The sequence below is a fragment of the Hypanus sabinus genome, chromosome 5, assembly GCF_030144855.1.
Source record: "Hypanus sabinus isolate sHypSab1 chromosome 5, sHypSab1.hap1, whole genome shotgun sequence".
Classification (NCBI taxonomy): domain Eukaryota; kingdom Metazoa; phylum Chordata; class Chondrichthyes; order Myliobatiformes; family Dasyatidae; genus Hypanus; species Hypanus sabinus.
Genome location: NC_082710.1, coordinates 43974619 through 43994373, shown reverse-complemented (window position 1 = coordinate 43994373; position 19755 = coordinate 43974619). Strand labels below are relative to the sequence as shown.

Genomic DNA, 19755 nt, shown 5'->3' with positions numbered 1-19755 from the left:
CATGGAATATGCTTATGTGTTTTGAATAAAGCGGAAGAGAATGAGGTCACTGAAATAGGTGAAAGTATGATATTCTGAAAACTTGTATTAATGAGTTCTGTTTTCTGTCCAGACGGCATTCAAACAGAAGTTTTTCACTGTATCTTGGTACATGAGATGATTACAAACCAATCACACAGAAAAGCAGAATATAAACTCTATTTATGAATTTAGTATTTTCAGGTAAGAGGAACAGTGGGATAAGTTAGTGGCCATATTTATCAAAGAAATAATCACACTTGTGAGAATGGGTGATAAGATATGTGGATGATCAAAAAAGGCTATATAGTTTGTCCCAAAGAACAATAAAGGTGTATCCACACTGTTTAATAATACTGTGGGAGCTCGTTGGCTGGTAGGATGTCCATAAGTCAGGCTTTCATAATTTGAGGAGGGCCTGTTCTTGGATTCTGGGTAGTTTGGAGGAAAACTACCCTGAGCCCACCATTAAGCACATATACAAAGAGCAATATTGCAGTGAAGCAGCACCCATCATCGAAAAACCCCACCATTCAGGCCATTTTCTATTCTCACTGTTACCATCAGGAAGAAGGTACAGGAACCTGAGGTTATTACACCTCAACCATCAGCCTCTTGAACCAGAGTGGATAACTTCACTCACCCCAACAATGAACTGATACCTCAACCTGTGGGCTCACTTTCAAGGACTCTACAATTCATGTTCTCAATGTTATTTATTATTATTTTGTATTTGCACAATATGTTGTCTTTTGTATATTGGTTTTTCGTCATTGCTGTGTGCAGATTTTCATTGATACTATTTTTTTTGATAATAGATTTACTTTGAACTTTGAAGTAAAAAAGGAAATCTGAATTAAAAATTATTGGAAATATTTAGCAGGTCAGACAGTATTTGTGGAAACAGAAACAGAGAATACATTTAGAGATGATAGAAGATAAAATTTATTGAGTTGTAACATTAACCTTGTATCTCTGCCTATACCTGCTGCCTTACCTGACTTTTTTTTATATATATCAGAGGAATTTAACTAGGTTCATTCCTAGGATGAAGAGTTTAACTTACGAGGAAGGCAAGAGCAGATTAGTCCTATGCTTGTTAGAGTTCAGGATAAAAGAGATATTTTGATTGAAAGGCGGATGCTGAAATTTGCATTAGTGGGGAGAGAGGTTTCCAATTAAGAAAACATTCTTTCACTCTGTCTCTCCTTCTGCATACATGCGAGTTTGGACTGCGGGAGGAAACTAGAGCATCCAGAGGAAACCCAGGCAGTCATGGGGTGAACGTACAAACTCCTGACAGACAGCAGCAGGAATTCAACCTGGATGTTTGGAACTGTTAAGCATTGTGCTAACCACTATGTGCTGTAGTTTTAGAATAAAGGATTATCCATTGAAGACAAATGAGAAGGAAACTTTTTGGAATTGAAATTGGTTTACTATTGTCACATCTACTGAGATACAGAGAAAATCTTGCATACACTTCATACAGATCAAATTATTACACAGTTGTTAGACAAAAATTGATCCAGATTAAGACAATTTTTCAGAACAAAATAACATGCAAAAGTATTGTTTGAAAACTCAAGAGTTGTGTTTTGGGAAGCACCTCCATGGTCCTGTCCATGTTACCAAGTTTATCTATTTACTGTAAGTTAACCCATGAGAAAATGTCACTATACACTTCAAAATGACTTGGGTAAAGAAGACTATTTTATCTAAAGGATTGCGCAAATTTGTAAACCTTCCCAGATTGTCGAGCATGAAATGTCTCAATTTTTACAGAGATGAATTGGTACAAGGATATTAGGTAGACTTCTTTGGGACAGCATCATCAGATCAATTTTCCTACAGTAATCTGGATTTGCCTTTCCAATATATGCATTTCTCTTTCCAATAAATTTGCATCTGTGGAAGTTTGGAACGCCAGATTCTTAGTCATTGACAAGTTGGCAACGTCTGTTGCTGACCTTGAAGAAAGCCGCTTGTGACTATCCACTGATGTCTTTTGGATGGAACTCTATTTCCTGTGGTTACATTCATTATGATATTGGCGTGTGGGAACTCTGGTTTTGTAGTGTGGTCTCACACAACAGTAATTGTTCTCAAGTCTATTGAGCTTCCAATATTGAAGAACTCGACAGTAAATGGTAGTGTCCTGTATAGTATTGCAGGACAGGGAAGTCTAAAATTGCATGGATCCCTGAAAATAATGACACAGGCAGACAGGGTGGTGAAAAAGGTACTTAGCAGCCTTGTCTTCATCAGTCAGGGCAGTGGGTGTAAGTGTTAGGATGTCATGTACAATTGCACGAAATGTTGGTGAGACCACATTTAGCAGACTGTGTATTTCTGGTCACCTAGCGATAGGAAGGATGTCAACAAGCTGTAAGGGTGCTGTAAGGATTCACAAGGGTGCTACAGAGTCTGTAGCCATGCGAATAAGAGGAGACTGGAAAGGCTGGTGCTATTTTCCTTGGACCATAAGAGGCTGAAGAGTGACCATATCAAGGTGTATAAATCATGAGGGTCAGCGATAAGGTGAATGGTAAGTCTTTTTTCTAGAATCTGGAAGGCTATTGTTAGCAGGCATAGATTTAAGGTGAAGGTGAGAGAGAAGTTTAAAGAGGAATTGAGAGCAAGTTTTTCCACAGAAGATGTGGAATGAACTGCTAGAGGAAGTGATAGATGCCCGCCAGAGAAAGCAGGATCTCCCAGTGGCCACACATTTTAATTCCACGTCCTGTTCCCATTCTGATATGTCTATTCATGGCCTCCTCTACTGTTAAGATGAAGCCACACTCAGGTTGGAGGAACAACACGTTATATTCCATCTGGGTAGCCTCCAACCTGATGGCATGAACATTGATTTCTCTAACTTCCATTAATGCCTCCCTTCCCTTCTTTCCCCATCCCTTATTTATCTAATTATTTATTTTTTATTTTTTCCCTCTTTTTTTCTTCTTTTCTCTCTTTTTTTCTCTCTCTGTTCCTGTCACAATCACTCCTTGCCTGCTCTCCATCTCCCTCTGGTGCACCCCTCCCCCTTTCTTTCTCCCTAGGCCTCCTGTCCCATGATCCTTTCCCTTCTCCAGCTGTGTATCCATTGTCCCTTAAGACAATGGAGGAGAGCATTTCAGTCCATCAAACTTATACCATCTTACCACAGTCCTACTAATTTTCCCCTGTATATTTTATTTTCTGTTCACATAGACATTAAGAAAGAAGATGAACTTGAATTTAAACAAACAATTCAAAACCTTAGACTCAGAAATGGATCCCACATCTTGTGTTAGTTGTTCAGGACTTGTGAGATCTTTTAGCAGTAATTATGATTAGCATGAAAACTGAGTTACACCTGGATCGACAAGACTTAATCTTTTAAGTGTATTTACCGTGAGTATAGTACTTTGTACATTAAAAATGGTTCCAAGGTTGTCAGCTGAGGAGTGGTGGTGGGGACAAGCTCCCACTACCTAAAAATGATCCTCACAGCATGCGCCCCAAATAGCCTCTGACAACCAAGTCCAACTCCTGGCCTTCTTGTGTGGCGGAACTGTTCCTTCTGACAGGAGAAGGGGCGAAGGTGGGTCCTGGTGCCTTAAAACCAGTACTTTGGGTCAATGGAGCTCGTCATCCTGGGAAGGCAGTCCATCTAAGAGAAGGAAAACTCTGATTTCAAACCTCTGCTGCCTTGTGGCCATACCCGCTCGTGGGAAAGGCTTCGGGAGTAAACTCTGAGGACAAATCTGGAGCTGGAGTCCCTAAGGCAGTCCAACGTTGCCTTCAACCTCGTTCTGGCAACTCCTGTGGCGTCACTGGTGCCAAACTGTATCAGCCCTTACCCTTCCCTTGGACAACATTGGTGGTGTAGAGAGGAGAGACTTGCTGCTTGGGCAACTGCTGGTCTTCCATACAACCTTGCCCAGCCTTGCGCCCTGGAAACCTTACAAGGCGCAGATCCATGGTCTCGCGAGACTAATGGATGCCACCACCAGTACATAAAATGTTGAGTTTCATTCGTTCGAATCATTGTAACATGAGTTAGATTGAAGACTATCACTGCAGGAACTTTTGGATTTTGCTTAGTTAGATATATACAGTATGTGTGAATTCCTGAAGTTGCTATTGGTTTAAAAGTGCAATGTTGATCACCACTGATCATTTGCTTGTTTCAGCCAGTTCCCTTATTTTTAATGTTTTATTTTTTCATGGATAGATTTATCCAGAGTCAGCAATTTATACTTTGCCAAGTACTTAAAGCGGGTGAAAAGTGCAAGAAATGACGAGGAAGAAGAAATTAGAAAAATATCTTTTAACCAATTTATGAAAGAAGCTCTTAGACTATAAAATGTTAGAAATAAATTAGATTGTTATCGCAGCATCAACCAAACTTGTGTCAAAAGGCTTCCTTTATTTTTTGATGTATACTCAATGGTATCAGGTCGAACATGAAATGATTCACCAGTCATGGATATTTAGAGGTAAGTATTTTAGTAAAATTCCACCAAATATCTGGTTATTTACGAGTGTAGCTCTTGTGACCTTCAGATCTTTTCAATGATCATCTTAAATGGTTAACCAACGATCAGAAGGCTCATGCAGTTATGGTTCACAGATTTTAGATGGATTTCATATGACAGAAGTGTGGAAGTTAGATAATATAAGGAGTAATAAATGTGTTAAAATTAACCAGAAAATAAAATTATCGGGAAAGGGTAAAGGTATAAGTAACGGTTAACTAGACCAACTTCCTTATAAGGAACAGTGCTAAGATATGGCTCTGAATGTATTTTCTGCATATAAGCCACTGTTTATGGAGTGAGTCATGCAGGAGTGTTACAATTTAAAGTCACTTCAGTTGTACTTTGACTTAGAAATAAAGATATAACACAATCAAATCTAAAGAGGAAACTTCAATGTAAGATTCAGGAAGATTGAAGCTACCTCCACAGGTCTAATTAAACTCCAGCTTGGTTTTCCCGTAGGTTTCAGAAATTCTTCTGTGATCGACTGAACCGTTGTGAAGCTATTGGACTTTTATTTTTTTTAACATAGGACAGTGCAGAGTCATATCTGGCTTTAAAATGCAACTGGACAGGAGTGCTTGTGTACATGAAGGATCTGGGTTCTGCTGGAGGCCATCATGTTCTATATGCATAGTGGTGCACCTCGTAGATCCTCTGGCTCAAAGTGACAGAGACCAGGTTGAATCCTGACTTTGGGTGCTGTGTGGAGTTTGCATGACATCCCTGTAATCATATGGGTCTCTGCCAGATTCTCCTGTTTTCTCCCTCCTTGCAAAGACATGTGGGTTGGTGCATTAATTGGTCACTATATGTTACCCCTGCTCTGTATGTTAGTGAAAGAACCTGAAGAGTTGATGAGTATGTAAAGAGAAAAAAAAGGACTAATATAAGATGTTGATGGTCAGCATAGATGGAATAGGCTAAAGGACCCATTTCCCTGCTGTATCTCTCTATCAGTACAAGAATGAGTTACACAGTATTGTGTGGATTTATTGTCTGTTTTGAAAGAAATGTTTTAGAAATAATATATAATTAAAGAAACTGATAGCAGCATACAGTACATGCATCATATGGATTCCCTGTTTCTCATATGCTTGTGAAAGGTCACCAAAATTAACCTTTATTTTAACATCATGTGGCTGAATAAAGTTAAACCCTTGCAGATTTTTTCTGATGCTGTTATTTTAATATGAAGTAATTTTTTTCTCTGGCCAGTAATGGGGTTAAATATTAACCACCACATTTCTTCTTATTGCAGAACACTACTGAAACATTAAAATTATTTCCAATGATCGGTCAATTTCTGGGTAGACTTTGCTGGAACCCTTTTGTTGTAGCACATGGTAAGTTTACAAAGCAAAAACCTTTGTTTAGTCAAAGTTATTTTCATTTTTGGGTATAGCTATATGACTTGAGAGGAAGACTGATGTATTTTTTTCCTTGAGATCTAATATTATGTTTATAATGTTAAAAATTGAATTTTCAGGCATGTTTTCTCTTGTTTTCATTAAATTTTAGATAATTCCAACATTTCATCAAGGCAGTAATGATCCATCATTTAAAATTACTGTGTTTGATTGGAAACAGGATATCAATGCATTCATTGTTTTATCATTTATCATATTTAATAATTTTGCATAATCATCATTAATAATACATTAACATAAAATCCAGTCATATTTAATGCTTCTATTGAAGCCTTTCTTTAGTCATGGACATGTGATTTTGATTCTTGGCTGTACTCTACATGATCCTTGGTGTTTTGACTTCTAATACACCTATTGTAACATTGATTTACATAATTACAATAAATTAAATTTTTAGAACAGCATTTGCCAGAGAGGTTTTATTATGAGATGAGTTTTGAAGTAATTGGAAATACTGGAGATCTCTTGTATAAAGTGATTGTCAGATTGATAACATTCAAAATCAAAATCTTGTCTGTAATATGCTTCAAAAGAATACCAATGTTTCATCATTAAAGATTAGTGAGAATTCTTGCTCATACTTTTAAGCAGAGATAAATTACTTAATAAACTTTATTTAATGGCTTCAATTATGATGAAGAATCTGTAAGTGTTCTAAGGAATTAAAAATGAAGGATGTAGGAAGTAGGCAAGATGAACAGATGAGGTAGAAAATGAAAACTTCAAGGTTTACACTTGCATCACCATCATTTATGAAATCAAAATGCTTTGATTTTGTCAATTAATTATGCTAAAAGATGGAGAAATCACCTGTTATTGGATGGATATTGACATTGCATCTATGGTTACTGCCACTTATTTCAATGCTCCTGAGATACTCAAGCTGATGACCCAAAGCTTAGATAAATAGGTGCCTGTGAAAGAGTATTCTAAAGAAGAAAATTGATACAGCTGTCGGAGAAGGAGACACTAATGTTTGAGTTATTCACTTAGTTGGCTAGAATTGAAGGAACCTGAAATTTGAAAAAAAATTGCTAAGGATTCTAAAATTGCATTTTAAGTTAAATATTAATTGCCGTAGATATAAATATCATACAAATCAGCTTTTGTGTTCAGCAGCAGCTCAGTACATTACAATCATGCCAAGCAAAATTTAACATAAATTATACATATTCAACATATGCGCATATTGAGAGAAATACAGTTCCAGATATAAATTGTTTTTTTTCCATTTCAAATTCAATAGCTTTATTGCAGTAGGGAAGAAGCTGTTGTTGAACCTTAAGGTATGGATTCTTAAGCTTTTGTACATTTTGCCAGATTGCTGCATTGAGAAAAGGCCATGGCCCGGATGGCAGGGGTCCTTGCTAATGGATGTCACCTTCTTGAGACTTGTGAGAGTTAGAAGGGGACATGAGAAGGCCTTGCAAGTAGGATTAAGGAAAACCCCAAGACAAACAGGATGACTAGTGTGAGTTTATAACTGATCTGGGATAAAAGAGGAAATGTACCTAGAGCTGGAGGAGGAGGTAAGTAGATAGGGGAGATCCTTAATGAACACTTGGCTTCAGTATTCACCAGAGTGAAAGGGCCCTTGATTGCTGTGAGGGAGGCGAAGTACAGGTTAATATACTGGAACATGTCAGCATTAAGAGAAAGGATATGCTGGAACTTTAGAAAAACATTTGGATAGATAAGTCCCTGGGGCCGATGGGATATACCCCAGATTACTATGGAAAGTGAGGAAGCAGATTGCTTTGCCTTTAGTGATGATCTCTGCACCCTCATTGACTCTGGTGTGTGGCAGATGTTATTCCTTTGTTCAGGAAAGGTATAGGGATAACCCTGGGAACTATAGAACATTGAAGGTCAAATTTAAAGGCACACTACAGGGTTAAGGGTTCTCAGCAGTGTAGGGGAACGGAGTGATCTTTACTCCTTTACGTGTGAGTTTTACATGTATAGGTCTCTCAAAGTTGATGAAGTGTTTAAAAAGGCTTTCATTGGTCAGGAAATTGAGTTCAAGAACTGTGAGGTAATGTAGCCGTATAAAACTGGTTAGACAACACTTGGAGCATGGTGTTCAGTTCCGGTCACTTCATTGCAGGAAGGATGTAGAAGCTTTAGAGAGGGTGCAGAGGAGATTTACAGGATGTTGTCGGGATTAGAAAACATGTCTTATGAGAAAAGGCTATGTGAGCTGGAGCTTTTCATTTTGGAGTAAAAGAGGATGAGAGGTGATTTGATAGAGGTGTACAAGATGATGGGAGGCATTCATAGAGTGGACAGCCAACACCTTTTTCACAGGGCAGAAATGGCTAATTGAGGATGTTACTTCAAGGTGATTGAAAGAAAGTACAGAGGGGGATGTCAGAGGTTGGGTTTTCACACAGAAAGTGGTGGATGTGTGAAATGTGCCGCCAGAGCTGGTGGTAGAACCAGATACATTAGAGACCTTTAAGAGATTCTTAAATAGGCAAATGGATGAAAGAAAAATAGAAGGCGAGGTGCAAGGGAGGCATTAGATTGATCATGGAGTAGGTTAAAAGGTCACCACAAAGGCATGGACTGAAGGGCTTGTGCTGTGCTGTACTGTTTTATGTTTTAAATCCTGGAACTCGCTATGCATTTTCAGAAGAACTGTAGCACTTCAAGAAGGTAGTTCACCGTTTCTTTCTCTGAAGGTCAATAAATTCTGACCTTGCCCGTGATCATCCCAAAAATAAATATATCTTGAAAAAAATTCAAAACCAGGGAAAGTACTGCCGTCCATCCACTCAGTGTTCTATACAGTAAATTGGAGTTGATTTTGATTCTGTCTCACTTGAATCAGAATCTGAATCAGGTTTTATATCACCAGCATATGCCGTGAAACACGTTATCATTGCGGCAGCAGTACAATGCAGTACATGATAAAACCAGAATTACAGTAATTATGTATATTAAATAGTTAAGTTAAAATAAGTAATGTAACAACACAAATAAAACAAGAAGTAGTGAGCTAGTGTTCATGGGTTTAATGTCTATTTAGAATTTGGCTGGCCGAGGGGAATTGCTGAGTGTGTCCCTTCGGGATTGTGTATCTCCTTCCTGACAGTAACAATGAGAAGAAGGCATATCCTGGGTGATGGGGGTCCTTAACCATGGACGTCACCTTGCTGAGGCACCACTCCTTGAAGATGTATTGGATACGATGGAGGCTAACACCCATGATGGAGCTGACTGATTTTACAACTTTCTGCAAGTTATCTTGATCTTGTGTAGTATAGCTTCACCTGCCACCCCTACACCTAGTGATGCAGCCAGTCAGCACGCTGTCCACATCTGTAGAAGTTTTTGGGTGCTTTAGGTGACAAACTTAATCTCCTCAAACTCCTAATGAAATATAGCCGCTGTCTTGCCTTCTTTATAGCTGCATCAATATGTTACGACCAGGTTCGATCCTCACAGATATTGACACCCAGGAACTTGAAATTGCTCACTCTCTCCACTTTTGATCCCTCTATGAGGATTGATTCGTCATCCCTCAACTTACCCTTCCTGAAATCCACAATCAGCTCTTTGGTCTTCTTAATGTTGAGTGCAAGGTTGTTGCTGTGACTCCACTTAGCTAGCTGGTATATCTTGCTCCTGTATGCCCTCTCATCACCGTCTGAGATTCTGGAATTCAAAGATTCAAAGATTAGATCTTTGTAAGAATTAATTAGTTAATTAGTGTGAATATGTACTACAGATTCAAAAACTGTTGAACCATTGGAGTTGCTGGACCATAGAATATTGGACTAGAGAGTTTCAACCTGCAACTCTCCAGTCCAACATTGAGACTTTTAGCCTAATCAGTACTATTGTTCTCAAAGTTTACATGTAAACCTGAACTATAACTTTCTTGTCAATATGGAGATACTTGTTTCAGATACTTGTTTGTTTGTTCATTCCTGCTTTGTAAATGATATTCTAATCAGTATCGACAATACGAAATGTAAATATGTTTACAACTACTATTAAAAATCTGGCTGAGAATATTTAGTCAAACCTAGTTTACAAAGTGCACCTCTTTCTTATTTAAACTCAGGTTCCTTTATTGTTTGTTAATGCAGATGAAAGCCAGCAGCACCTGTTGGAATGCTTGTGGTGTCTTTACAGTGCAGAACCTGAGAATCTTGTGGAACAAAAGGCAAATGACTGGATTTGGGTAAGACCTGGCTCTTGCCACTAGTGTAGGACTTTTAAAATGAGTTTATATTCTCAATCAGTAATTTCTGTGGGAATTTTTTTCTATTATACCCCTTAATTTAAGTAAATGATCAGTGGAAATCTCAGAAAAAAATTGTTTACTGCTGAAACAAATGGCAAGAAGCTGTAGAACTTTAATGAAGCTTTTAAAATGTATTTATATACAGTATAGTGGATTCTAGTTAATTGGGCCATCAAGGCAGCTGCTTATTTGGAACAAAAAGAACAAAAAATATTCAGAATTCCTATTGTTTATTTGGGACATTATATTACTTAGTTAGGACAGGAGACTCTTGCCGAACAGTGACCGACATGTCTACTCGTGTGGCTGTTAAACACTAAGCCATGTTTAGAGCAAACAGTTTTTAAATAGCATGTTCAATAAGCAGTGATTTTTGTCACTGATAGTGGTTGAGAAATAAGCAGTTAACCAATTCAGAATTGTTTTGCTCACTGCATTTTCAAGCATTCAGGCTTAGAGATGCCAGAAATGGCTGGGAGTGAAAATGAAACAACATCACTACTTCAACAAGTTAAGGAAATAAGAAGGTATTGACATTCATCTTGAATGTTACAATGAAAATTTAAGATTTAAAGAATGCAATCTCACAAAGGATTATATGAAGCCAGTTCAATGTCTACACTAGGTGACTAGCTGATTTCGTTCATTTACAGTCAATCAAAATGTATACTGGATTAATTCCTCCACTGATAGCTATTAGGAACTACTGCATGGTTTTATAGTACTCGAGTAGCATTGTTTGGTTTGTGTTATAATTCGTTCTGTTTTTCATTTAAACAATTTGTTACTAAGTTAAATGGTAGTTTATAATACTTTTTAAATTATTTTCATGAAAATTTGGCTAATTGGGACAGTCACCTAATTGGGCCAAAATGTTCTGGTACTTGTGCACCAATTAACTGGTATCCACATACTGTACATTTAATATCTTCATTTTGCAAAAGTAAGCTCTTAGTTGTATTTAAAATAAAGCTAAAATTACACTAATAATTCAATTGGTAATTTTAAATAGATACTGTAAATTATGAATTAAATATGAACTGATGTAAATTGATCTAGTGCCAGTTTTTCTAAATGTCACAATGATTCCTATTTTTGAAATGCAATTGAATATTAAAAATATAATTTGTTGTGCACAAATGTGTATATTGTACAACATTCAAACACCATACATAATTTTATTTAAAATATTATAAGCCATTGAGTCTCTGCATGTTTCAGATTAAGCAAAATAACTCAAATGCTTTACTATCAAATACATTTATAAATTTTTTATCTCTATGGGAAATATTTCATTCATACAAGACAAAAGTAAATTTTGTTTAGTAACATAATCCTGCCACTGTCTGTAAAGAGTTTGTCTGTTGTCCCAGTGACCGTGTGGGTTTCCTCTGGGTTCTCAGGTTTCGTTCCACAGTCCAAAGATGTATCAGTTGGTTGGTTATTAGGTCATCATAAATTGTCTCTTGATTTGGCTGGGTTTAAATTGGGGGTCGCTGGGCAGTGTGGCTCAAAGGGTTGGAAGGGCCTGTTGCATGCTGCAACCCTATAAATAAATAGAATCATAGAAATGTTAGAAGAATCTGGTATTATTTAAGAGGAATTATGCAATTGTTGGCTCTGGTTTAATTGAGCCTATAAATGAGAAATTTTGTGGTGTGAAGGAATGGTACCAGTTGCTTAATTTCACATACACTTGCACTTGTGTGGCTGTTAGACCCCAATAGGAAAAGTTCCCACAGAAATTACTAGGGAGACTGTCTTTGAGGGCTTGCACTAGTACTTGCTGCGTCTCAGTACTGCGTCCTCTTCGGGCAGGCAACTGTGTATCTCCAGACTAATCAAACAGAAGCAATTGTGACTGAGCATTTCTCGAGTCTGAATTGTAGATTAAAATATCTAATCCTGCACCAAATTATGCACAAAGTGAAATGGAGAATCAGCAAGATAGTAAGATGGGAAGAAAAATTATTTCATTTTAAAATGCTTTAATGTTTCCAAGTTAATTTCAAATTTGAAGGAGAACGTCTGCACTTCAAAAAGTTGATTTTCAGTGGCAGAGTGACTGTTTAACAGTAATTAAGAATTGACACTGAATTCATGACTTGCTTCTACTGAAATGAATAAGACCTAAATTTTAACTTAGTTAGTTTAAAATCAGAGAAACAGCTTGTAAACAGTCCAATACCCATGAAATCTGCACTGGTCTTCAAGCACCCTTTTGCTGCATTACTCCCATTTTTAAAAATTCTCCACCCTTTCTTGTCATCTCCCTCCAAATACTACAACTTTTCACTACACAGTGGTCAGTTAAACTACCAACCCTTGTGCCTTTGGGACGTGAAAAGAAATCAGAGAACCTGGAGGTAATACATGTCATTGTAGGCAGAATGCGCAAACTCCACACATACAGCATCCAAGGTGAGGAATGAACCCAGATCTATAGTGACAGTGAGGAAGTTGTTTCTCTATCTGTGCCACCATGCTTTAATTTAGTGTTTAGTGTGGATCTGTATTCTAGAAGCTTAGCTTCATGTTGTTTTGACATATTTCAATGTTGAGCTTAAAGGTCGAGATAGGTATTTTGATGGAAATGGTTGCTTTGACTGATTTCCGTGCTTTAATTCTGCATGTGTTTTCATGTATTTCAATGTTCAAATGTCCATTGCCTTCAGTTAACATAAAACTTAATTTAGTAGCTGCTATCATGATATTAAAGTGGAAATACATTTTAAGAACATGTGTTGACAGCTAGATTGTATGGTAATATAATTAAAATGCTAATCTGGTCCCTATAGATAATAAATATGCTTCTGTAGCCCACAGCTCAATTACAAATAAAGCTAAAGAAGGAGCCTTTTTTAAAAAAAAAACAAATGTGTATTAGCACTGATGGAGAAACATCTTACAATCTAATATTAATAAAGGCAAACTGTTCATCTTCTTTGGCACTTGCTGACCTTGGAACATTTATGACTTCATTAACCTGCCTTTTTTAAAGAACTGATGTGACCCCCTCCGTTGCTTAATAATGAGGATGCCCTGCTAACTTCCTAGTTTGAAATCAGAAGTTTAGCATCTGTATAGAATGATTTGTTTTACAGTTTTAGACAGTCTCTTGTGTGGTCTTTATTGCAGGCATGTCATATTTTAAGCAGAAGAAAAGCCAACTTGGGCTTTTCTATTAGCATTCTACATTTCAAATTCTGTTCATACCAGGCAATACATTTCAACAACCCAAGCACTTAAAAAAACAGAACAAGAACATCATTGGCTATGAAAATTGCTTTGTTCACCAATTTGAGGTAACTACAGAACATTTTATTTAGAAACATATGTAGTAAAAGCAATGTGTTTTGTTAATTCAGTGTGATACTGATACACCCACAGTTACCACAACACAAATGTCAGATTCTCAAGAGATAATAAATAAGTTATGTTCTTGATTGGAGAGACTACAATCACTAAATATTAATACTCAGATTCTCTTTAATCACTGGTTTCCCATTAGGAGGTAGTTAAGTATCTAATATAAAATTCAAAGTATCCTGTTTCCCATATAAACAGTGCCTATGATGTAATGTGGATGTGAATTATATCTTTCAATACTTCAATTAGTTCTTTTGTATTAAGGTAGAATGCATACAGTATCTTGTGGTTATAAATGGACTTCCATAGATTATAAAATCTAATGTCTTCTCTCCTGATATATTTGCTGATCAGCTCTATTCAATTGGATTAGTAAATTATCTTCAGGCCATGAACTTTAGATCCAGTAAACTTAGGAGCCATAAAGATTCACTGATGTAGATTTAAAATATTATTTAAATCAAGAGAAATGCTTACAGATTATGAATTGTCTATGTTAATAAATTCATAATTATGTTCTCACAATTTTGAATATGAATATATTGTTTCTATGTAATTTAGAATTTTGAAGCAAAAGGCAATCCCAGTGTGGTGGCTGCATTATTGATCATGCTAAGGTTTGGCCATGTCTCTCTGAGTATCACTATCGCTCTCTATGCACATGGGGATAGCTGAGATTAGAACAATACCTATGTTTCTCTCTCACTGCATTCTTTTTGAAACGTTAATGGGATTTTGAAAGAGTCATATTGTCAAGATAACAAAAAATGTATATCCAGGAAGAAAGATAAGTCAAAATAATTATCAGATATATAGATTGGCTCATGTATTTCACTGAGGAGAAAACAATTAAAAACCACTATACAAATAAATTGCTGCACTACTGTATTAAAGTTACTTTCTCCTTCATATCTATTCACAAAAAATTAAATACCTGGAAAGCAATCTTAAGTCCTTTTAGCAACTGCTCTGGCTTTTAAAAAATTATACAGAATTCTGGGTTTATTCAGTATCTTGTGAATCTGTCTACTTTTCTGTGATGATAGGTGTTTTGAGGTAATAAGCCATTGTCTGCAGATGCCTGTCTCGGTCTCTTCTCATCTGAGGAAAAAGTACTGATATACATGGGACATCTGGTGTATCAACTGCACATACGTTTCTGGAAAAACTTGTCTGGATTTTTTTTTAAATTCCTCTGTCCAGCTTGAGTTATAAATATTGGAGTACAACCTATACTCACCTTCAAAAACACAGGCCCTATAAATAAATCTCAGGAAAAGATTTAACTTCAGCAAAATATTTCAAAAAGTAAAATTCTGCAGCTGCTTGAAATTTGAAACAAAAACAAAATATTGGATGTACTCATGGGGTTTAACAGTTTATCTGCATTTGGAGTCTATGCCGCCTGTCTAGTGAGGTATGTATGTAACTGCAGTCATCTAAGGACATCATTAACCAGTTATTGCTCAATCCTGTGTGGCTATATCCAATTTGTTTCTCCATAGGTTGCCAAACATTTGAGGGTTGTGTAACTACAGCATAAGCAAAGATTCCACCCACCCTGGACGTGCTTTGTTTCCCCCCCCCCCTCACTTGGCAGAAGTTACAAAAGCCTGAAAACATGTGCCATGATGCACTAGGATAACTTATATTCTTCTGATATAAGACTATTAAATGGTTCCCTAGTATGACAAGATGGACTCTCAACCTCACAATCTACCACATTTTGATCCTGCATTTTACTGTCTACCTGCACTGCACGTTCTCTTTTGTAACACTTTACTCTGCTCCTTTGTCTAATGGTCTTATTCAGGGCGACGAACATTACGGAGAGAAGGCAGGAGAATGGGGTTGAGAGGGATAGTAAATCAGCCATGATGGAATGCTAGATAAGACTTGATGGGGTGAATGGCCCAGTTCTGCCCCTATGTCTTATGGTCTTTATTCTGAAGTCTGTTATTGTTTTATCTTGCACTACCTCAAAGCACTGTTGAAATGAACTGATCTGTATGAATGGTATGCAAATAGGTTTTTCACTATACTTTGTACATGTGACTTCAATAAACAAGTGTACTCGTTGTATGGCAGGAGGGGAGTCTTTCTGAGAATTATTTTCAGCAATTCAAGTATGCTCTCAAAAGCTTGTAAGATTGTAATACCCATTGACTCATGAAATCCTTGGTCCCGGAGAAGGAATATTTGCGATAGCACTACAACCTTCAAGTTCCTTTGCGGAAGGAGTGGAACACCTCCCTAACTATTCACTGCACCTCCTGTTCACTTGAGGCAGTACCTGCAGATCCCACTTTGACCTTCTCTGCCCCCTTAGAACCCACAGAAATGGAGTGGAAGCAAGTCATTCTCAATCTCAAGGGACTCCCTAGGAAGAGGAAGCTCCAATAACACTTTTTGAGCAAATAAATTTCTAAATATTATGCTGTCAATACAGTGAACAGCAGCCTATAAAATGTTGTTTGCGATCATTTGCAGTGAAAATGTAATCCACAAATCAAATGAAAATCTAAACTTGACATGCTACTTATGAGAGGCTAAGAAACTGTGCGGCAGACTCAGTTTTAGAAGATGACCTCATGTTATAAGTGAGGTCTGGACACTCATACTTAAAGACAGGGAATGATGGCAGGATGTGGCAGCACATAAAAACAAATTATTGCTTAACTACCAGACATTTGTGATCCAGAGCTATAAATTATAAACTTGTGTGTTTTTTTTTTAAACATGTGTGATGAAGATTTAGCTAAGAAGCAAAACCAAATTAAATAAGGGCTGTAGTTTAGTTCTGCTGTGAAGTTGTTAAAAATGACTTGTTTAGTTGTAAGCAGCTTCTAAGGATGATTTGGATTAGTAGTCAAAGATCTTGTGATTAGATTGATCAGGTTTTGTATTGGATCATGCTCTTCAGTAAGTCAAAATATTTAAAGGTTTTGCATTTCCAATTTAAATGCAATTTTCAAAGAAACCTTAATATTTTCATTAATATTGTTTTTAACTAAATGGCCTTGTTCCCTGCTGTGTCCAGTTTGCTTTTTGAGCCTTGTTTATAATCTGGTTGATAGTAGCAAGGTACAGTACTGGGCAAAAGTCTCAGGGACATGTATATAGCTAGGGTGCATAGTACTGTGGTAATTTTATGTATTGCACTATACTACTGCTGCAAAAAATCATGACATACGTGAGCGAACATAAACTTGATTCTGAATTGAGGACAGAGTGGGGGAGGGGGCAGGGAGAGGGGAATCATGGTTGGGAAAAGAGGAAGAGAGAGAGGAGTGGGTGGGAAGCACTAGAAAAACATTATGTAATGGTCAATAAACTAGTTGTCTGGTGGCTCACGGGATGTGTCTTCACCTGTGCCACCCCCGCCCTGGCACTCCTTCTCTGCCACCTGTCCCTCCCCACTCCGTGTTGACAAATACAGTACTGTGAACCCTAACTATATATATGTATATCCACATGCCTAACTCTTTTGCACAGTACTGTACTCTAATTTGATTTTTCTCTACTTTCTGAAGAAAGGCCCGCTATTCTTTAACCTTCCAGCCCCATTCAGATTTGCACTATGCATCTATAAGTGGCATGTGGTGATGATGGAGGCGGGGGGGGGTGGGGTGGAGGTGGAGGGTGAATTGCAGATGACCCCATGGTTAAAATTCAGAACTCTTCCTTTTTGCCCTTTCATGTCCAAAGGCAAAGTTGTCCACAGAAATATTGCTGCAAGGAAATCATTGTTGAAGGTTCCAAGGACCCAGCAAAGAAAGCTGTTTCTCAGAAACAAATAATTGGATGCCACCCAACCAGTGGAAGCCAGAGAACATCCACGGTGTATGGTCTGAGTGAAATCCAGCATAATTAGTAGCTGATGAGATTCTTGGCTTTTCTACCATAACTCTCAAGGACTGATTTGATGAGAATGACCAGGTGATTACAATCAGTCGGCTCCAAGAGAGATATCACATTCTCAACGCTTGACACCAGATTGCTGAAGCAGACATGCTGAGCTCTGTCAATGAAAGAAATTACCAGATGGTTAGAGGAAAAGATAGGTATATGTTTTCAAAGTCTCCTTGGTAAAGAGTGCCTCCTGGGAATCCATGATCTTTGACTGCTGATGGTGAAGAGGAAATATTTGGATAGTACATGATAATTTTAAGTCCATTCATTGAGAACACTGTAAATTGCAGAAGGAATGCATCACCTCCCAAGCTACTCACCATCTTCCCTTATTAAGCAGCAGCTGCTTCAGAATCCGAATTGGGTTTACTATCACTGACATACTGTATGTTGTGAGATTTGTTCTTTTACGATGGCAGTGCAGTGCAATGTAAGCTACAGAAGAAATAAATAAGTAATGCAAAAAGTGAGGTACTGTTCATGGTCCCTTCAGAGATCTGGTGGAGGGGAAGAAGCTGTTCCTGACACATTATGTGTCTTTAGTGTTCCTGATGGTAGTCATGAGAATGTTGCCAAGACCCCACAAAATTGCAAGTCACTTCTTTTCTTCTCTGCTCAAACCTTATAATAACAAAGTCAGACTACCATTTGCCTCCTAATTATTTGCTACACATGCATGTTGGCTTTCAACACCTTGTGCACAAATACATCAAAGATCTTTTGAACATAAACATTACTCAATCATTTACATGTAGTAATAAGAAACTCATTTAGTCTGTTTTGTGCATCACAGTAGACTTCATATTTTTCCACATTATATTCCATCTGCTGTGTTCTTGTCCACTCACTCAGCTTGGCTGTATCCCCTCGAAGTCTCTTTATATCTTTCCTATTCACATTCCTACTTAATTTTACATTGCCAATGAACTTGGAAATGTGACATTTGATTCCCACAACCAAGTTGCCGATACAGACTGAAAACCTGGGACACACCTCTAATCCCTGCAGTACTCCACTGCTCACAGCCTGCTTTCTGTCTGATAAGCAATTTTCAGTTCATGTTACCTCAGTCATTGGGTTCAGGTTCTGGTTCGTTCAATATTGGTGTGTTTATTTATAAAGAGTTTACTGGAGCCTGAGGATTTATAACTTTTTTGATCATCAGATTTGTATAATTGGGTCCCATCAAGTTTGGGATGTGTAATCAGCTTCTGGAGAGGGGCAATAAAATCTTTAGGACGTGCTGATAGGAGGGCTGTATTGACGAAACACTGGATGTGTGGCATGCAGAGAGAAAAAGAAAAGGGGACTCGCAGGTTGTGAGAAGTAATATGATGGAGAAAGTAGATTGATGGTTTGGGGTGACTGTAGGATATGGATAAATGTGGAACTGTATTCAAGTGTCCTGGTATTTGATCAAATCACTGAATGTAAGAGACTGCTATGATAGTTGTGCTGGAGACTACCTCTAGTGTCTAAATGTACAGGCAGGCAAGCTGATTTGCTGAAAACTAAAATACAACACATGCTAGAAAAATGAAACAAAACCAGAGAATGCTGGAAGCAGTCAACAGGCAAGGCAGCAAATGTGGAAAGAGAAGTGGAGTTGATGTAAAGCCAGGAAAGAGAAAACAAATCAGTTTTAATTTGCAGAGACGATGGGAATGGGATGGATAGGACGGAGGGAATTACCTTGTCCATTTGAGAGTAGGGTTGACGTGGTGATAAGCTGGAGATGAAGATGAAGTTCATTGGTTAGTAGGTAATGGGGATAGCTTAAATGAGAGAACATAAACAAAGGAATATATAAGTTGTTGAATTTGATACAGAGTCTAGAAAGCTGCACCAGGCCCAGACAGAAGGTGAGATACATTGGGCCATGTTTCAATAATGCAGGAGCCTAAACTGAGATTAAGGTGGGAGTAGGATGAAGAATTAATGGCATATCATAGGACTGAATGCAAATGCTTCACAGGTGAAATTATAAGATTCCACATCACCATTTAGATAGGAAGGCAACTCACCCATCTTCTGATACTTATCCCTTAATCAACCCTTCAAACCATATTGTCAGTCATCAATTCTATGCACTTTGTCATATCTTCTATATTACAAAATTGACTGCAGTAACTTCAGAAATTCTTCTATTATCTGTAAATTGATTTAACAAAATTGAACAAGATACCAATTGAATCCAAATTCTTTGTCACTGAACCAAGAGATTCACAAGTGTCAGAAGGTACTA

General features: G+C 37.5%; 1 protein-coding gene across 1 annotated transcript in view; it reads left to right on the top strand.

Moving 5' to 3' along the window:
* The window catches only part of fancc (FA complementation group C), a 181558-nt gene that overhangs the window by 27549 nt on the left and 134254 nt on the right, over window positions 1-19755 (top strand). The window contains exons 3-4 of the mRNA XM_059969866.1: window positions 5806-5890; window positions 10072-10166. Of these exons, the coding sequence (XP_059825849.1) occupies window positions 5806-5890; window positions 10072-10166 (180 nt within the window). The remainder of the gene's footprint in view (window positions 1-5805; window positions 5891-10071; window positions 10167-19755) is intronic.